Source organism: Diabrotica undecimpunctata, chromosome 4 (genome assembly GCF_040954645.1).
Source record: "Diabrotica undecimpunctata isolate CICGRU chromosome 4, icDiaUnde3, whole genome shotgun sequence".
NCBI classification, from domain to species: Eukaryota; Metazoa; Arthropoda; class Insecta; order Coleoptera; family Chrysomelidae; genus Diabrotica; species Diabrotica undecimpunctata.
In genome coordinates, this window is record NC_092806.1 from 150,923,628 (window position 1) to 150,945,003 (window position 21,376).

The 21,376-nt window shown below is 34.0% G+C and overlaps 1 protein-coding gene across 2 annotated transcripts in view; it reads right to left on the reverse strand.

Annotated features, from left to right (window-relative positions):
• Window positions 1-21,376, reverse strand: part of Isha (Insulator su(Hw) mRNA adaptor) — a 38,602-nt gene that overhangs the window by 5,263 nt on the left and 11,963 nt on the right. The window contains exons 5-14 of one of the 2 annotated variants that reach the window (XM_072530532.1): window positions 13,423-13,625; window positions 13,062-13,224; window positions 12,492-12,954; window positions 12,213-12,421; window positions 11,212-11,707; window positions 10,775-11,096; window positions 10,028-10,695; window positions 7,155-7,355; window positions 6,788-7,039; window positions 6,318-6,674 (exon numbers count right to left, since the gene is read on the reverse strand). In XM_072530532.1, coding sequence (XP_072386633.1) covers window positions 6,318-6,674; window positions 6,788-7,039; window positions 7,155-7,355; window positions 10,028-10,695; window positions 10,775-11,096; window positions 11,212-11,707; window positions 12,213-12,421; window positions 12,492-12,954; window positions 13,062-13,224; window positions 13,423-13,625 — 3,334 coding nt within the window. Of the gene's footprint in view, window positions 1-6,317; window positions 6,675-6,760; window positions 7,040-7,154; window positions 7,356-10,027; window positions 10,696-10,774; window positions 11,097-11,211; window positions 11,708-12,212; window positions 12,422-12,491; window positions 12,955-13,061; window positions 13,225-13,422; window positions 13,626-21,376 lie in introns of both variants that reach the window. The other variant, XM_072530531.1, reaches the window with a different exon arrangement.

Below are 21,376 nucleotides of genomic sequence, written 5' to 3' on the forward strand. Positions count from 1 at the left end.
GACACGCGTAAGAATATAACCAACGAATTGTGTGACAGTTGTCACACAGTCACACAGACAGTTGACAGTGACCTCGTATATACACGCTTTTCGGTCTGGTTCTAGGTTTGTTTACACTATTTCACTCTTAGAACAATATTTTTTCATATTTCTCTTTTACTCTCTCTCTCTCTCTCTCTCTCTCTCTCTCTCTCTCTCTCTCTCTTTCTGCTACCATTAATAGTTGTGAAGAATTCGATGCTTTTGCCTTCATAGTAATCTTCTGTATAGTAAGCTTCTTCAGTGATGCGAGTAAGATTTGTTAGAAGATCAAATGCATTGATCTTGATCGGTGAAATGCGAAAAAAAAAAATAAATAAATAAAAACAAGAAACGCGATGAAACGCAAATTGTGTGACCACACACTACGTGGAGTACTAAAAGGCCTCCCAAGCGTATTTTTTAATAAAATAAAATCGAATCGAATGGAATCGAATCAAATCGACTCGAATGAAATCAAATCGAATCGAATGAAATCGAATCGACTAAACTCAAATTAAATGGTTTCGAATCGAATAGGACCGAAATGGAATCGAAATGAATACAATAGAACTGAATTGAATGAAATTGATTGAATTCAATTAAAATTAAATTAAAAACCATCACTTCCTGCGTAGACGATAAGAAAGCTACGCTTTCGCTACTCGGTCACTGCCAGAGTCCCACATCCCGTTTTTATAATAATTTATTTACTAAATTAATTATTAAAGATTATATATTGATAGATTTTGGACTATGGAATTTGGATTGTACAGACTACGCTAATTAGGATTTTACTCGATGGCTAGGTACCAAACAACGCTTAAATCGTAGAAGAATCTAACTACAACGATGGTATAAATAATACAGTCACAATCACCAAAGTTCGTTAAGAAAAAGCTTTAAGAAACTAGAAAGATGCGACAGGAACTGGGAAGTGCTATAAAGGAGGACAGGTTAAGAGGTTTCATTAGTTAAAAATTGATAAATTTCAGGGAAAGATACGTTACAGAACGAATTATTAAAATATAAAATAGATACATTGTAATAAGTATACAATTAAACAAAAGACAGCAGCTAACCATATGGAGAACAACAAATAAAAGATAGAATTACTTAATAATGATTACTGATTCAGCAAAACAATTATTGTTTACTAAATGTCAACACTGTTACTCCCTTACTCCATACTGAACAACCGCCAAATAAATACCACGGCCACAGAACGTAACATCTTGAGAATCTGTCGAAGGTTCAATCCTCAAATAAGTACAATACTGCGATCTATTAGTAAGATTACTGACTTATTCCCGTAACGTAAACCACCGCAACTCATGCAACGAATACTTCGTGAATTCCGTTAATTCAAGTAACGCGCCCGACACTATTAAAGATGGGAAATATAAGACTATTCAATTGCAAAATAAAAGATTATGACGTTGCACGTTGTTGAGGGGAAATTATTCCATACGGTACGGAAATTGTGGCTGCTCCTCTGCATTATTATGTGTTATGTATCATTAAATGTACACAGATATACGAAATCAATAGTTTACTATCAATTCCGAATTACTCTTCAATCTTCTTTCGGCAAGTGGTTGGGTGAATAAATTATTTATCAGTTCGTTGTTGCGATCAGTGGTACGATTTTTATATTTTATTGAGTGATTTTTTATTACGTCCTTAAGTAATGGGATGTCCAGATCATTGTTAAGTGTTTGGTTAGATACATACCAAAGAACTTTACTTATCATATAGAGTATTTTGGATTGGAATGTTTGAAGTATCTTCGTATTTGAAGGTTTACTACAGCCCTATAGTTCTATTTCATATTCGCAAACTGGTATGAGTATAGCATTGTACAGAAGTAGTTTATTTTCAAGAGATAACTGAGACCTCTTGTTAAATAGCCAGTTCATATTTTTTAGTTTAAGATCTAGTTGTTTCCGTTTAGTTTTAATGTGCGTTCTCCATGAAGTTTTTCATCCAGATGCAATCCCAACTATTTGACAACTAGTTTTATAGGAATGAGAGTATTATTAATATAAACTTGTGGACACAAAGATCATGATAGTAGACAGAGCTCGGAATAATCTTCAACACATTAAAGAAATTGGGGACTTTGAAGTAGTAAATAGTTTCATATACCTGAGGTCCCTAATAACAAATGACGGAGGGTGTGACAGAGAGATACGTAGAAGGTTGACTATTGCTAGAACAGCTATGATGAAACTGGTAGCAATTTGGAAAAACTCTAGCATAACAATACACACAAAACTAAGGCTGGTAAGGGCGCTCATTTTTCCCATAGCGACATATGCATCCGAAACGTGGACCTTAAAGAAAGCGGATAAAAATAAACTGGACGCTTTTGAAATGTGGGTATACCGCCGCATGATGAGAATATCCTGGATTGATCATCGCACTAACATATCGATATTAGAACAACTTAAAGTAAAGGATAGATTGCTTAAATAAATACAACAGAGATATTTGCAATATTTTGGACACATTGCTAGAAGAACAGGTACGATGGAAAAACTGATAGTCGAGGGTAGAGTTGAAGGAAAGAGACCTAGGGGAAGATCTCCCAAGCCGTTGGGTAGATCAAACAAAAATACTGATTAACCAAGGGTTACATGAAGCCGAACAACTAGCCCAGGACAGAGAAGGATGGAGAGAAATCGTGAAAAAACTGTAAAGGCCTGATGGTGGCACAACATCCCAAAAGGGATTAAGACTGAGGAGGAGGAGGTGGACATGTAGATTTTCTTGTAAAAGTAATTTGTACTGATTTGCTAGTATTAACACGATCTTCCACCGCTTAAGCCAGTTTTGTAATTGAACTAAATGATTTTGTACTTTTTGTGATGCTACATTAGGGTCGATATCCACTGTCAAGATTTCCGTGTCATCGGCAAAAGTAGCTAAGAAGGTATAATTGCTGGTTGGTACGTCTGCTGTAAATATCAGATACAGAAACGGGCCGAAAACGCTACTTTAAGGTACGCCAGATTGTATGATGTGGTAATTTGAGTAGCTGTCTTCAATTATGACTATGTGAAGAGGATTTCCGAACTATATCATTCAGCACCAAAGGTGGAAACACTCACCTCTGAGCTACTTAGGCCGACCAAGCGGCTGCTAAGCAATTAAATGTTTGTCTACATAGAAAAAGGTTTAAAGAAGAAAAATGATTTAATAGATGAAATTAAAAGACGTTATTTATTGTGTGATGATGATGAAAATGATTTGAACATATACAGATTTAAAAATAAAAAGTACATTAGGATAGTGATGAAGAAGAAACACGTCCTAGGCGAAATATAATACAGTCAAGACAAATGATAATAAACAAATACATATGAAATAGCAAATAGCATTGTAGTGGTAATTGTGTTATTTCTAATATGAATGGTGTCTGGGCAAAGCTTGGTGCTATTAATTCGATCAATGAACTGACAGTAAGCCGAACAATAAATTAGAATACTTTAGTGGCATTATTACCTTTAACTCTAATATTCCATTTCCTTGACTCGAAGCCTTGAAAATAGAAAGTAAAGTTAATATATGGACTATAGTTTGTCCCTAAAGGATCAACATCGGTGAAGAAATTGAATAGAAATTATTCAAAAGCATTTATGTATGATATTAGTATACTATACTGATGTACTACTTTCTTAAACCATAGTACTTTTATTTTAAATTCTTTTTTCTCTTTAGACGAGTCGAAAACTTGCGTAGAAACTTGGGGAATATTTTTTAAGACTGAAATATAGAATCGCATACAAAATTTTGCACTATAAAAATAAGAAATTAAAGTTTTTATAATTCCCGAATGCAAGCGAGTTCTTTGAAAAATGGAAAAGGTGGAAAATCATTTAATTATAGTAAGTACCTTCACTTAAAGAGGAAAAGAAGAAATCAAAGCCGAACTGGATGCTGCTTACGGCATGTACCGTCTGTAACATAACATGAGTAAAATTTTGGAAAACTAAATTTGTTTATGGTGACGAACGTCCAGGTGTCCCATAAAATGAAAATATCCCAAAAATCATCAACAAAGTCCATAATGTGGACACAACAAAAGGTAGAATCAAAATTCTTGAAATAATAGATGTCGTAAACATGACAACTGAGCATAAAAATAACTTCATATCGGGGACTTTAAGTCCTCTTTACTTTTCGTATAACCCTTGAATATGTCATGTCATTTCTTACGTTGGTAGAATTGTTAGGTTAGGTTCAATATGAGTGGGGGCTTAACCACCCTTCCGCTCGACCTTAGAAGGCAAAGATCACCTGATTTTCTGTAAACGCAATAGCAACTATTTTATTTTGACACGAAAGGTATTAGTTTTGATAATTGAAAAGGTGTACAGCAATCACTGTCAGGTAGTATACATTTTTATGTATATTTTTTATGTAAGTAGTCTGGATTCCCTCAAAAAGAAACTCAAAAGAAAAAAATATCCAAAATAACGACAACTAACATATCTACTACAGATTATCTGCTTGTCAAGCTTAACTATTACTGTTACACGATGAGTTCACTACCCAAAAAGTTTGTAACGAAGTGGTCAGTTATTTACATCATTATTTAACAAACTTTGTCCCGGAAACTGTAACAATCCTCTATTTATTTTCGGATAACGGTTTTGCCCAAAACAAAAATCACACCATAGTGCAGTTGTTTTATACATTCATGAATGCTTTTAACTGTAATATTCAGCAAATTATACGACATCGAAGATATAAACGCGAGCTGGGAGAAAATTAAAAACAACCATTGAAGAAACAGCAATAGAAGCTCTAGGAAAACGCAAAGTCATACTGAACAAAAGAAACAACAACAATACACTATGATTCAGAAAAGAAATAAAAGAGAAACGAGAGGCCTACACGAAATACAAAACATCAAATACTCCAGAATCCCGAGACACCTATAGAAGAATATGAAATGAAACAAAGCAGCTGGTAAGAAGAACAACAAATAAACACTGGGAACAGTTTACAAAAAGGATGGAAAGCGACCTCAACGGTGCAAAAAAACAAATATGGAGATTCATAAGAAAACAACAGAAAGAAATGGCAGAATTGAAGGAATACAATAACATACCAGCAAACGAATGGGAAAGATACCTGACGGAACTGTTTAAAGGAAAGGAAAATGATAATCAACACAATAACGTACCTGAATTAAGACACAAAATAGAAATCAGTTTTCAGGAAGTAGAGACAATCATAATTTCACTCAAAAATAGAAAGTCTTCAACCAGAGCAACGGCTTTCGCACAATCTTCAACACTAAGAACCATGATCAATCCATAGGTAATATGTAAGTGTCAATATGACATAATGATAACAGTCACCAAAGCCACCACGCCGTATTACAAAATAACTCCAAAATAATCATAATTAAAAAAGTCCTAAATTGTGGGTGGCAAATTCATTTGGCTCTAAAAAATGAACCAAGTCATATTTTGACATGACACAAAAAACACAATGTTTAGAAGACGTGGTTGCAACCGAAAAACAAGGTTTTATGAAAATTCGCTAACGGAATTATTCCACAGGATGTTTCAAAGTTAGGATAAAAACCCACCTTTCGATTAACCCCGTATAAGTCAAATACAAAATTTTATTAAAAACCTCACTATATTATATTAAGATTTATAAATTTTTACAGTGTGCTAAAAAAATCATCAAAATAGGGCTAAAAATAAAAAACAAATACTTTGAATTTGACCAAAATTTTCTCCGTTGCGTTTTTTTGCATCTGGGTGTATAAAAAAATGTGTGTATGTGTAGGATACATACCACAGGACGTTCTAAGAAAAAACCTTTACAATATTGCTAAGAAGCACAGGATACAGGTACGGCTTCATGTGGTGTATCATTACTTTGACCCCACCCCGTATCATTGTGAGCGGAGATTGTATCCAGAACGGGATTGATTGAGCTGAAGTTTGGGTGACAGTTTCCCAGACAAATGTTACTTTCATCACGATATTACTAATCCAAATAGCGATTGTTTTCCTGAGTCTGATTCAGATTAAAATGTGATACATATAGTGTACGTTTTTATTTTATTTATTCATTTTTATCTCAAATGCACAAACCTATTGTACTTTAGGAATCTGTAATTTGTTTTATAATAATGAAAAAAGCCTTTGAATGCATCTGTTAGAACTATTTGAAAAACAAAACTGATGTAATGTATAGCATGTAAGATTTGCTTTAAATGTAGCGATACACCCTGGATATGTTTCACACACTTACACACACTTTCTACATACCTGGATCTACACCTGGAGGAACATCATTATATTCATGTCTTTCTTCAGATTGTGGAGACTCATTTCCCCATCGACTTCTTCTGCCTCCTCTCTCAGGGCCTTGTCTTCCCCATGGTCGAGGTGGCCCTCCTCTAAACCTTCCAGCGGGACCGTCAAATTGGGGTCTACCTTCAAATGGTATCTCTTCAAACGGTGGGCCATCAAACTGCGGGCCATCAAACTGTGGGCCATCAAACGGCGGGCCATCAAACGGCGGGCCATCAAACTTTGGGCCATCAAACGGCGGGCCATCAAACTGCGGGCCATCAAACGGCGGACCATCAAACGGAGGTGCATCGAATCGAGGATTAAAACCACCTGTAAAATTATTTATGTTAAAAAGAGTTTTATGTATTGTCAGTGGGTTTTGCGATTAAGAGGCATGAGTGTAAGCATTTACTTACCCCTGCCTCTACCTCTGAAGAACTGACCCCTTCCACGTCCTCTACCTCGCCTGAAATCATCGCCGGGAAAGAAATCCCCTGGAGGTGGACCTCTTATTCCTCCTCTTCTACCACCTCTCATAAATCTGTCGTTAAAAGGCATCATTCCAGGTGGCCCTTCCATCATTGGCGGACCTTCCATGTTCATACCCATCGGCATCATAGGCCCACCTCTACCTCTCCCTCGACCCCTACCTCTTGTCATATCATTAAACATTGGCGGGCCACTTTCGAAATATCCTAAAAGTACAGAAAATTTCAAGATGCAATTTCAAGATATCATTTTAATAGGTAAGTACATGGATTTTAAACTAAGAGATAAGAAAAATACTCCTATAAAAAAGTTATGACTTACCACCTCTCGGTGGACCTCTCCTTTCATCAAACATACCCATCATAGGTGGGGCATCAAAGACTCCAGGTGGACCATCAAATGGTGGGGGGCCAGTAAATGGAGGCGGGAAGTCAAACATCGGTGGAGCATTGAAGGATGGAGCTTCAAATCGTAGGGATCCTTGTGAATGTTCTCCAGGTTCTGTCATATCTTTCGTGCCTTCTATAAAATTATACATATATAAAATAACTTAAAAAATCAATATGTAAAATATATATAATTTTATCTCATTAACAAAGTGTTGCAACATATACACAAAGGTTTCGACAAAGGACCAGTTTTCGAGGTCTATACTAAAAAGTATTTTAAAAAATTTAATTCCTAGCTGAGAGCTTTATATACAGTCAAAATCGTTTACAACGACACCGGCTATAACGTACTATCGGATATAACAAACAAAATAGTAGGTCCCATAAAATGACATACAAAAAACGCATTTATATTGCTTATAATGAACAAATCGGTTAGAGCAAACGTATTTCTTGAAACACTAGCAGTTAAAATATTGGTTACAGCGTACAATTTCAAGTACATATCTGTACCTCAGATGATATAACATCCATTTTTTTCAAGTATGACATTTTTACACTCTGTATAATAAATAAATAATAAAAAATTATAACATCTTCAGTTTCCACATCTTAATAAATAAATTTAAAAGTGCTATCCTGTAAAGTTATGAAAATGGACATTGTAGTGTTGTATTTCTCACAGGTATTACCGATATTTAGTACCACGAAATGAGGAGTAAGGATTTATTAATTTATGGTTATAGTACATACGGGCAGGCACCTACACTTAATTACTTGTCCTTTAGACATTTAGACCTCCCAAGACGGGTCCATTGTACTCGTATTACAAAATTTTGTTTATATTACACCATTTGGCGTAAGAGTTTCTGAATGTGAATTCAGTTGTGTCTAGCCTTCATAGAAAACATGTCACGGAAACAATTTACTATTGAGGAACAGTTTGGAATAATTTGCCGAGTCGATTCCGGTGATTCCGCGAGTTCGATTGCCCGGGAATTTAAAACGTCAGGCTCAACAATTGCTGGAATGATGAAACGGCGAGAGAAAATTATTATGCAATTTAATAAGTGTGAAAAAGGAAAACGCGTTCGGTCATCAAATCACAGTGACATTGAAAGTGCTTTGCTCGATTGGTTCAAACAACAACACGTAAACAATGTACCCGTGAGTGGGCCGATGCTTCAGGTAAAGGCTGACGCTTTCGCTGTGATTTTGAAGAAGGATTTTAAGTGTAATGCTTCTTGAGTTTAACGTTTCCGAGCTCGCCACAGTAGTGTCCATGGAAAAATTTCAGGTGAGTCAGCAGTTTTGACAGATCAATTACAAATGACTGAGTTGAAAATGTGTGGCCTACACTCAGGTCCGGCTATAGCGATGATGAAATTTTTAATATATAGCGATGAAGAAATGTTCCGGTGGTAAACTCTCAAAAGAGCGAGTTACAGTTCTTGCTGCAGCCAACATGTCCGGCTCCATAAAAATGAAGCTTTTGGTAATAGGAAAAAGTAAAATGCCGCGCTGTTTTAAAAACATGAAAAATCTCCCTGTTGATTACGATTTCAATAAAAACGCCTGGATAACGTCGGCTATTTTTGAAAAGACTTTAATAAAATGGGTCAGTTGACTTTTACAACAAAAGAAACACATAATTTTCCAAATTTCCTGCCTCCAAATTGTACGTCCGTACCGCAGCCCATGGACCAAGAAGTAATAAGAGGTCTTTCGGAAAGAATTGGTGTACAAAATCATCGAAAAGAGAGAGAATAACGACGATACGAAAGCCAGTATTCTTGACACTATACTAATGATATCAAAGGCATGGGAATCTGCGCGGAAGGAAACGATCATCAATTGTTTTCGTTTTTCCGGCCTAACTAACGACTTACAACCATCAGGAATCGCATACAACGATATTGCACAAACGCATTTGCAGGATGCCATTTTCTTTATCAGTTCTGACTGCTCTGCAGATGACTATGTACGAGTGGATGACGAAATAAGTACGAGCGAAGAACTGTCAGATATTGACATCGTACTGAGTTACCAAACTAGTGATAAATAAAGTCCTGATGAGGCTTATGAAGAATTGGAAAATTTCGGCAAAATCCCTACTGTTGCTGAAGCGTATGCTGCTTGTTCCACTATAAGAGCATTTATTCAGACTGCTGAAACTTCCCAGAGTGTGAAAGAATCATTATCGATTGTTTCCACATCAATTGAAAAAATGTTTTTCAGACGAAATGTTGTCAGAAGTTCAAGGAAGGCGACAAAAAAAAATTACAGACTTTTTTCATTAAATATTCAGGTAAAATGTTGTATTTACATATTTTGTAATACATAAATGAATGTATTTTTCTTTGTCTTTTTAAAAGTAAATAGTATATATGTATGCATACATTTTTATAATACAAAGATTTTGAGAAGTCTTTATATTATGAGCATACTTTATTGACTACTTATACTTATTTCAATACATATTATACATATATGTATGTACATATTTAGATTTACGTAAGTACAATAAACACATATGTTAAATAATATTATGTATAATATGTTATAACATATTATAAGTATAGATAAAGTAACACATTTTTGCGTCATAAACCTAGGTACAACGAACTAACTGTTCCTACCAGTGTAATATCGTTTATAGCAACCTGTTCATTATAACCGATAGAACCGCTTACAGAGAACACTGGCTACAACGTACAAAAACCATCAGTCCCCTGAAGTTCGTTATAAACGATTTTGACTGTACTTGTTAAAAGTATATAATTAATTAACAGTAAAATAACGTACCCATTCTTTCAGATGTTCTTTCGGATCCTTCGCCGCCATCTTCTGTACCTGGTGGTATTTCATCCTCCGAAGGTGAATTATCTTCATTATTTTGACCGCGACCTGTTTCTTTTTCTTTTGTCGCTTGCTCCTCGAGAATTTGTTTTTCATCAACTTTAGTGACCTCTCTTTCTTCAAGTACGGGCTTATCATTGTTACGTTTGTGTTCATTTCTATCGTTTGAATCGTTTCTCGGTCTAGAATTCTCATTTCTATCGAACCGATCTCTTTGCCTACCATCTCTATCTCTCCCAAAGTCGTCGTCCGATCTACTGTTAGCTCTTGGAGGCATATATTTGAATCCTTGGTCTCTATCTCGGTTAAATCTGTCTCCTCTTCTATCTCTATCGTCATATCCTCCTCCTCCCATACCAGCCATCTCTCGTAATCGATCATTTAGGGTTTTCTCCCTGTCACGTCTATCATCTCTCTCGGAATCTTTATCTCTACGATCCCTGTCGCTCCACCTGTTACCACGATCTCTATCTCTGTCTCGGCGATCGTCTCGTCTATCTCTATCCCTACCTCTGCTAGAATCTCTGTCATTTCTGTAACGTCTGTCGCGGTCTCTCTCCCTGTCTCTGTCCCGACTGTGGCGATCACGGCTTCTATCTCTGTCTCGGTCGCGACTGTAAATAAGAAACATATTTAAGTTAAATCTACAATCAAAAGAACTAAAAATCAGATTAAAAGTGATCTCATACTTACTTATCTCTATCCCCCTTATCTCTACTTCTATTCCGCCTATCTCTGTCATCTCTTCTGCTATCTCTTCTATCATCCTCTCTATTGTTTGGTTTATTGGAGTGCTGTTCATTTATAGCTGGTTTGTCTAATGGTTTGGAATCAGCATCCTCCATTTCGACGTCCATGGTGTCTTCATGCGGTGCTGGCGGTTGGGGAACCACGCCAAAGGACTGCGTCAAACTCATTAAAGTCTCCCCTAAGGAATGGAGATTGGCATCAGAAGCTATACTTGGTGGTTTGTTCTCCACAGGGGGAATCTGCGGTGGAATCATGCTTGGAGGTCCTATAAAAAAATAAAAGAAAGTTTATTTTAGACATTATATATATATATATATATATAGAAAAAAATTCTTTAAAAAAATCTTTAAATTTACTTTGGATTTAAATATTTAAATTACCTTGGAAAGCAGATCCAAGTCCCAACAATTGATTACCCATCATAGGTGCTCCAGTCATATTAGGAGGGGGTACTCCAATAGGAATGTTGGGCATGTTGGTCATAGTGGACATATTAGTCATGTTAGGCATCATACCGGGCGGTACGTTCATGCCCAACAATCTATTATTAAACTGAAAGGGATTAAATGTTGGCATCATCGGAGGCGGCTGCAAGATCCCTGCTCCCGGTATGGGTGGCGGTTGGCTGGTGTCGATAGTAGGAGTGCTGCCCCCTACAAATCCGGTAAGGTCCAGTTCGGGCTTCTTTCCTTTGTCTACTTTCTCTTTCATCCATTGCGGCATCGTGTCCTCATCGATCATACCTCCATCTTCCAATAAATCAATATCGATGTCTTGTTTAAGTTTTGTATATGGTACATAGGAAACACCCAAGTCACCCTCCCAGTAGTCTTTTAGGTCTTTACCTTTGACACCTTTGCCCGGAGCCCAAGCCAGCTATAGATACATAAAATTTATTAGCGATTTAAGGTGAATGAAAATACATATGAAATAGATACAAAATAATATAGATTTGAGAAATTAGTGGATGAGTTTCGAAAGGGCATTAGAAACAAATATCCAAACGCGTAGAGAAAGAAGTGCAAGTGGAGAATGAATAAATAAACATAAAACAGTACAAATAAAGAGATTTAAAAGTGAGAAGAAGAGATAATTACAAAACGAGACAATATGTAAAAATAAAATCAAATGCGACAGAGTGAGTCCCTCTATAAATGTAAAGTAAAGAATTACACTTAGTAAAAGATCTTTTCACCAATTTTTTATCTTATTGGCAAAGTTGATAAAAAATAGTTGTAATACTTAATGTTAAAATATGTTCCGGCTCGAAGGACCAATGACATCACATTGCAGAACATGTAAAGAGGATATTGAAAGCTTTGATCCAAATTGACAAACATAATGAATAGATTATTTAATATTAATAGAGTAACATTCTTACCGTAATGGATTTTCCGTGCAAATTATGCCCTTTTAATTTGGTTAAGCATCGAGCTGCATCTTGTCTTCTTAACATGACAATGAAAGCACAGCCTCTTGGCGGGATTAAATCAATACTCACTACATCGCCGAATTCTCCAAATGTGTTGGATAAATCGTCTTGGTGTACCAGTTTTGATAGATGTCCCACCCAGAGGGTTGTGCTGCAAACTATTCAAAAAGAAATGTTATATATGGGAATTATAAAATTCACTATATATAAATATAAATTCCTACTTACCACTGAGATGATCTTTCTTGATAGAAGGCAGCCCTCTCTTCTTTCTTTCTCTTTCCTTCTCGGTCTCCTTTTCTTTGTCCTCCTTAGTCTTTTCCTTCTCCTTCTTTCTGTCTTTGTCTCTCGATCGTGATCTATGCCTTCTTGACCCAGACCTAGAACGCGATCGTCTCCTCTCTCGTCTACCTCTGTCCCTCGATCTAGAACGGCTTCTTCGCCTCTTCCTGTACCTGTCTTCAGCGGGTGAAGGCGAACGGGAATCATCGTGATCCAGAGTAATGACCTCTACCTCGGCACTGGATGGTTGGTGCGATTTGTCTACCGTTCCTTGACTTGAGGGCTGTTCAAAGTCTGAGTGGTATTGTGAAGGAGCTGGAGGGTTCATACCTTCAAGGAAGTAATTGTTCTGTAGCATCAAATGATTTGTGGTGCTACGGAAGTCGCATTCGGCCGCGAACGGTAGATTCTGAAAATTCAAGTTTAAAATTGAATACAAACAATATTTGATTTTTACAAATTATCTCTAATGAGAGAACTACTAATTTCACTATGTATGAAAGAATATCAACTTACCGGTACAGTTTGGGCAAGATGTTTATCAAACTCCTCTTCCTGCTGTTTCATTTCTTGCATTTTTCTCGCCCTATCCATATCAACTTCTTGCGGTTGCACAGCATTAGCCATTGTTTGCTGCAGTGTCTGTAGTTGTCTCAGTACCTCAGGATTCGTTAAAAGACTGGAATTAAAAAACAGAAATTAATAACAATAACAATAAATCCATTTTTGTAAGAAAAAAACAAGGAAGTTTCATATTATGTTCACACATTGTATAAAGGACTCCCCTTGTGGTGTATGTGTGATGATAGAGAAAATGTCATCTCTATCAAAATGTTTATGATTTCCAAATGACACAGGAATAAAGAAGAATATTTACCTTGTAACTGGTAAAAATGGGTCAGCGCTGGGTTGTTGCGGTCTAGGAGATGGATGTACATCATCGTCGTCATCGCCATAATCAAAATCGAGCAATTTCTTATCGAAATGAACTGGTTCAGATCGCACTGAATTTTCCACATTTTTCGAAATAAGCCTTTGCAGTTGCTGTAATTGTTGTAAAACACTCGGATCTCCCAAATTCTGCAAAAAAATAAACAATTATTGTACAATCCACAAGGAAACTAAGTTCCTGTGTTTGGCTGTATACCATATATTAAAAATTTTGAATAAAATCCTTTGTATAAAAAGGTATATAACCTTTTATATATACCTTTAGGTTTATATACCTAAAGGTATATAAAAAGGTTTATATACCTTTTTATACAAAGGATTTTATTCAAAATTATTGTACAGTTATTATTGAACAATGTTTCTAATTAACCTACTGATCAAAAACCTTCAAAATGGATAATTAAGTGATATTAAAGAAAACTTGATGCCGATATAAAAAAAGTGGCTGGATATATTGCCGCGCTGTTTTTCGAGCTCTTTTGATTTTTTTTTACTGTTTGTCATGTTATTCGGCTTTATTAATAATTTTCTATTTTTACATAATGATCTCTTATGTTACAGAAAAGAAAAAGATTGGAGAACATCGTAAAAAGGGCAGTAAATGCACTAGAAGAATATCAACATGCATTATAATAATGACTACACCTTGTACAATATTAAAGGATGATATGGATGATAACATTAGAATATTATTACAAAAGTAAAAAGAACACCCCAGTTTCGATGGGATTCAAACTGATGGCTTCAAATACCGGAATTAAAATTAATAAAAAAATCTTATATCAACAGTTTAAATCTATTTTGAATTTTTTTATCGCCAATATACTACAACTACAATATTTAATTTATTAAGTTATGAAAACGTTTATATTCAAATGTCAGTGTATACAAGTATAAAAATAAAATAAAAATGACTGGAATAAAAAAAAAATAAAACACTGGATTACTCCAGTCATCAGAGACGAAAATGCCACTGAACCTATAAAAATCATACGAACAAGCTGAATTTTGTCGAACATATTAACTTTTACCACCGAGCTCCTCCCAAAAATCCCTTGCAGGGGGGGTAAAAACGCAAAAAAATCGATTTACCAAGAATCTGTACACCATAGAAAAAAATGTTTCACATAAAAAATGTAGCTGAGATAATTTTAGACAAATATTATTATAAGCATATTTTGTGTAGAATGAACCGTTCTCTTAGAAACAACGCTTGAAGCGACCGTCGATTTTGAATGTCAGTTATGCGCGCGAAATCAATGTTCAATTAAGTTTATATCAGCTCGACGGTAAAAATTCGATATCTTTTGATTCAAGTGATCTATCGACAAAAATCAAGATGCGTTTTAAAGGTAAAGAGTTCAGCTTTCGTATGCAGTTTTTGTATTTTGCCGCAAATAAACTCAGATTTTATACAGGTGTTAAATAAAAAAACGTGGGGCGATTTTTGCCATTTTTTATTATTCTCACGAGATCAATGCAATATATCCCTTTCATTGACTGGCCACTATGAACTTTTGATTACTAGAGCCTAACCTTTAAAACCTATAGCATGAAATTTTAGTTGGAGTTTTGACAACAAATGTGAAACATTTGAAATATACCTAAAAAAACGCTGGATTTAAACTTTCATACAACAAACGATCTAAAACATTTAAAACTTTGTTTTTCAATTACACTAGTGCGTTTTTCAAAAGAACAAAACTTCTGCAATAAACTACACCCAAAATGTCTTCTTAAACGCATTTCCCGTGACGTGATTGTTTGTAATGTAAATGATCAAATTCTGCGTTTTTTTATTCATGAAAACATGTGGTAACAAATATGTCAAATGCCTCATATTTGTTACCACAACTCAAAATTGAAGTCTCATGTCATAGGTTTTAAAGATTAATCTCTAAAAATCGAAATTTTACTACAACTGGTCAATGAAAGGACCAATTTTATTGATCTCCCGAGAATCGTAAAAAATGGCAAAAATCGCGCCACATTAATTTATTTAACACCTTTATAAAAACTGAGTTTATTCTCGGCAAAATAGAAAAACTGCATACGAAAGCTCTTTGCCTTTAAAAGGCATCTTGATTTTTGTCGATAGGACATTCGGATCAAAAGATATCGAATTTTTACCGTCGAGCTGATACAAATTTTATTGAGCATTGATTTCGCGCGCGTAACTGAAATGTAAAATTGACGGTCGCTTCAAACGTTGTTTAAAATTATCTGAGCTACACTTTTTATTTGAACCATTGTTTTCTACAGTGTACAAATTCTTGGTAAATCAATTTTTTGCGTTTTCATCCTCCTGCGAAGGAGCCCGGGGGTAAAAGTGGGTAAAACTTTTTTGCATCTTTTTTAGGGTCCCAAAATTAATATTGTCTTTATAATTCAGCTTGTTCGTATGATTTTTAGGGGTGAACTCTCTGACGACTGGACTAAATATATAAATATTTACTGTGCTATCAGTATTTTTCTAAATAAAAACACGCATAGAAATAATCTTTTCTGTGTAGGTTTTGCAAACTATCTTTCAATAACATTAACTTTTTTTAATTACCTTTATGACAATTATTAGCAGCAAATAACATAATGACTTTTTTACGAGAAAATTTATAATACAAACATTTTAAAAAGCATGCAGACACTTGTCTAAATACTATTATGTAATGGCTGGCCTTCAAATTATGAATACAACTTTACTTAAATACATATTATATACTACAGAGCATTAACAAAAATTATTCAGATATAGCACAACAGCTTCAAATGACAATAACATTAAAATACTTTTTCTGTTTTTGTGAAAACTTTAGTTTCGTTACTCTACATTTGCCAGAAACAAAACAATCTATAATATACTCACTTTCAAGAAAAAAAGCACAAAATGTATGGTAATTTTTTCGACTCTATAATAATTGACTGAAAGGGGCATATTTATAAACTCTCCGGCAATATGATGAACGTCAATAAACGAGAAATTAAAATGGTGGTCACCGAAATGGTGATCACCAAAATAGTTTTACACATGAACCAAAATCAAACTAACAGGAAGTGCGAATTGCAGATTCTGGCAGGCTGTTGATGAGAATGTGGAGACAGGGTTGGATAGAAAAAGGATCGATGCATTTGAGCATTATCAACCAGCCCTATGACTTCGTTAGACTTTGTCAAAAGAATGGGCTGAAAGAACTTAACCTAGAGATGAGCTACAATAGACCTAGACCTCTTTGTCTAGTGGAAATATGTTTAAGCACACACTCATTTTGACTCTAACCTAACATAAGAAAGTACCTATACAAGGGAATGTCATAGACATCCTATGCCATTGAAAAGTGTTATGAGGCAGGAATTCACTTGTGGACTGAGGATTGAACCAGAAGAGATCCTTAAAAAACTGATGAGAAAACCATTGGCCTTTGTTGAGGCTACAGGACTTATTGGGAGTTTAATGGGGAAAAAACAGTTTGGTACAAAGCTCTTATGACAAAATGCCAGAGATTAATGTGTCTCGCCTGAACTAATAAGAAGAAATGAGTACTAAAGAGAGCAGGAGTACCTCCTCTGTAGTATGCAATTTTTAGGATCTGTTCATGTGTAATTTTAAGCACTATTTTTCTTGGCTGTGAATAGAGTACAAGCAAAAAATGAAATGATTTCCAGCTTTGTATTTGATTAGGTCAACGAAATGAAAATTCTTCACATAAACACACAAATTGAAAGTTTACTATATAAGTATAGTAAACAACATTGTCTCCTATCGAATTTTTAGTATATAAAACAAAATGAATGTATGTAATCCATAGTGATACAAATGAGAAGTATAAAACCAATAAATCATTTACAATAGTTCAGTGGACCAAATTATAGACTACGATTATTCTTCAACCTAGATCAAAAAAACAGAAGCGCAAAGTGCACTCAGTTGGTTGGATGACTTCTTTATTAAGCCATTCAGGTCAAAGTCCCAAAAACAGATGGGTAATTTTTAGACACAGACAAAATATTGATCTAGAAACAAATCACTTCTGCTTTTTTTTATAAAATATATGTATTCAGAATTTACGATAGTTCAAAGGTAAAAAAAATAAAAATGAAGCGAAAATCAATCAAATAATATTAGGACTGACACAGAAATTGTCCAACTTCTCAAAAATTTCAACGATATTCAAAAAACAAGTAGCTTTCCACCAAAATTTGAAGATAACACATGTTTTATGAATATAAAACATTGGCATGCGTGGGGAAAATAGGGTAGTGGTATATTTGTTAAAAAAAAAATCAAATGAGTCTAGAGAAAAACAATCAGAAATGTATGATTAGAGATTATTTCGCCTCAGTTACCAGTAAAAAAAGTTTTGAAACATTTAGATGAAAAATAACCACTATGGAACTGTTGTACCACTTTATACAACAACCACTGTGGAACTACAAGTGGTTTAGATAACTAGGGAACATGAAACAAAAGTAGAGTCCGAAGATATATTACCTGATGAAACTCTAGCCCACTCAAAGATAAAAACATTTAATTACCCTTACCCATTGCAAATTAGTAATTTTATGAATTATCAGAATTTTCAAATGAACTAATTGAACAAGAGCATATAGGTACCATCAAAACTACTTGACAATAGAACATATATGCAAAAGATTCTTGTTTTGCACATAAAAAGAGAAAAACAATAAGTTCATTAGCGGAGGCGGATTTTAAATTATTTTACACAATCTCTGGAGTCTAGTATATATGAAGAAATCAGATATTTCAAGGTTGATAAACGGAATACAAATTATAGGTGAAAGACCCCTTTATATAAGAAGTGGGAATTGAAAAAGTAGAACCAGAATTGATAAAGTGAAAGAATTGAAACAATTGAAAAAATATTCAGATGAAAAGGACCATCCAACTGCTAAAATAAAAAAACGGAAAAAGAGAAAAGAAGAACGATTGATTGTAAGAAAAACCAAGTGATCATAATCTTTGAAACATGTTTTCCTGATTGTGACGAGTATCAAATTAACAATAAAATGAGCATTAACAGAAATCGGAAAGAAATATGATAATGAAGACAAGATAATCATATGAAGATAATATAATCATGTTTTCGAAGACAATGAAAAAACTACGGATATTAAAAAAGTTGATCAAGCCAACAAATTACAAAATTTTACCAGACTTAATAGAGAAAGACTCTCGATTTAAAAAAAATGCAAAAAGCATACAAATTCGGATTTTATTAAAACGAAACGAAAATGAACATCATAACGAAAAAGGGCCAAAATTTTATAGACTGTTTCGTAAAACACATATTAGGAAGGTAGAAAAAATAGGCTTTAATACTGATAGCGTACTTTGGCAATTGTTTGACTTTAAACCTTTACAGAAACACGGAAAGATTGGCTTATTACATAAAAACATAACAAAATAAAAAAACTAGGGATAAAAATAACATCAAGGAGTGAATTGGGACCTGGAAAAGATCATGTGAAATTGCAACAATTGTAACGACTTCTTTAGAGAGCACTAGGCAGGAATGGCAGGATAAACCTACAATATGATAACTGTAACAACAAATAGACACAAGATACATCAAATTAGAAACTTCCAAGTTGAAATACCATTATATCGAAAATTTGACTTGCCAGGATAATCATATCTTTCAAGAAGAACAGAATTCAAGAAGACAATAATGGTCCATGTTTAAAAAACATGACAGAGTTGTTATTTTTCCTATCTGTGCGGTATTATTCCGATAATTGACTGTAAAATAGATATGTAACAAACTTATTTCGAAAGGAATAACAAAATAGACGATTAGAAAGAAAAGTCGGCAATAAATTCAAAGTGATAATGACTAAGAAAAAAAAAATATGTTGTTTTTTTGACACGATGCATTTAAAGTTTTCTTGTGAAATAACAGATTAGTTATGACAAAATAAATTGTTTAGTTTTTCAAAGGATCTAACCGGAACTTGTTATAATAGCATTTCTATTTAATATTGAAATCAAACATTAACTGCTTGTAATATAAGAATCCTTTATAATTAAAGAGATGTATAAAAACATTTATAGGCGCACTTCATAGAGTTTAAAGTTTTATACCCAGTGAAACACCCAAGGGTCCAAAAAACGGCTAATTTAAGCACTATCATTATATATATCATATATCATATGTCATTATAACATTATATATTATTATTGCAGATGTTATTCTGTCATTAGTGGCATAAATTATCTCTCTGTCTGGTCACTTGGGTGTAGTATTTCACTGTCAGTAATTATTTTTGATTATTGAAATTTTATTTGAAACTTGAAACTCTTAGGAATGGGCTTATCTAAATCATTATGTCTGCATAATTCTTATCACTCTTCTCTTAGTTTTAATCAAAACAAGTATTTGATTTCAATTTTAAATAAGGTTTGTTTGCTGGTTCTTTGCACATGTATGACATTATTCTGAAATTATTTTTATATCAGTTTTCTACTCATAGAACCAAAATCATAAAATTGGAAGGATTGGCGATCGATCCAAAAGATTATCAAAGAAGACAACACTATGATGAGTGAGAGTAATTGATACTGGGAATTTCGAGTTTTGACAATGTCAACATGACAGCGATTTTGTTTATAACTAATTTTTGTATTATTTAAATTTATTTTGGTGCTTTGAAGTTATATATTTTTAGGTTTAAGCTCTAATTAATATTCTAACTTCTAAATAATTTTAGTTTTTTAAACATACATTTGAGTTAACTTCATATAAATTGAATGATGAAACATGTCCAAAGACTCATTGTTGCAAATAAAATATTTTTGAATAAATTGAAATCTATAATCTAACAATTTTCTTACTACCAAAATACTACGACATACAATTTAATTGGAATCTGTATTACAATGTTTTAATTACAAAGTGTCTTACATATAATATAGAACAATTAACAGTTTTCAGCATTTTATAGAAAATTTGAGCTAGTTATGTTGGTACATTGTAGAAAAACCAAGCCTAACAGCGTTATGTTATTAAGAGCGTAAGCGCAAAATTTCGGGCCAATGCTTTTTAAATGCATTCATTTTTTTTGCGAATCCTGAGAAAACTAATAAATATTTTTGAAAAATTTAAACGCAGAATGAAAGACTACATTATTACCGAGGGCCGAAAGTCCCTTAGAATAAACAAAAAGTTTCTTTTGAATGAGATATTTGAAATTAAAAATCATACTTAATTTTCTCTTTTTTTTTCACACCTGGAACTTACTAAAATAAACATTATAGAAGTTTTCAGGGACTTTCGACCCTCGGTAATAATGTAATCTTTCATTCTGCGTTTAAATTTTTCAAATATACTTATTAGTTTTCTCAGGATTCGAAAAAAAATGAATGCATTTAAAAAGCATTGGCCCGAAATTTTGCGCCTACACTCTTAAATTATTTTTTGTCCGGAGCGATAATGGGAGGAATATTTAGTTTCTGCTGCTGAAATTAATAAAGGGATGATACCAATTAAACCAACAACTAATTGAAATACTAATAAGACTACTGCTAATAAGACTGTACTTCTATGATTATGGCATATGTATAAACACAAGAAAAAATCAGGAATAAAGGATCATCAGAAACTAAAATTGGAATATTGTCAAGAAATAAATGCACTAGTGCATTTATTATATTAGCACACAATTACTCGACTGAAAACTAATCACGGTGCATTCCCAGCTCACTTGGCTAAGTTAAATATTATCCCTTCTGGGGTATGCTCATGCGATAATATATCACAATGTGACATCAACCATATTCTTTTTAAGTGCGATAAACATAGGTATGAAACAGATCAGCTGTATTCAAAACTATCAGAACTTAAAATTCAGACTCCCATAAACATCAC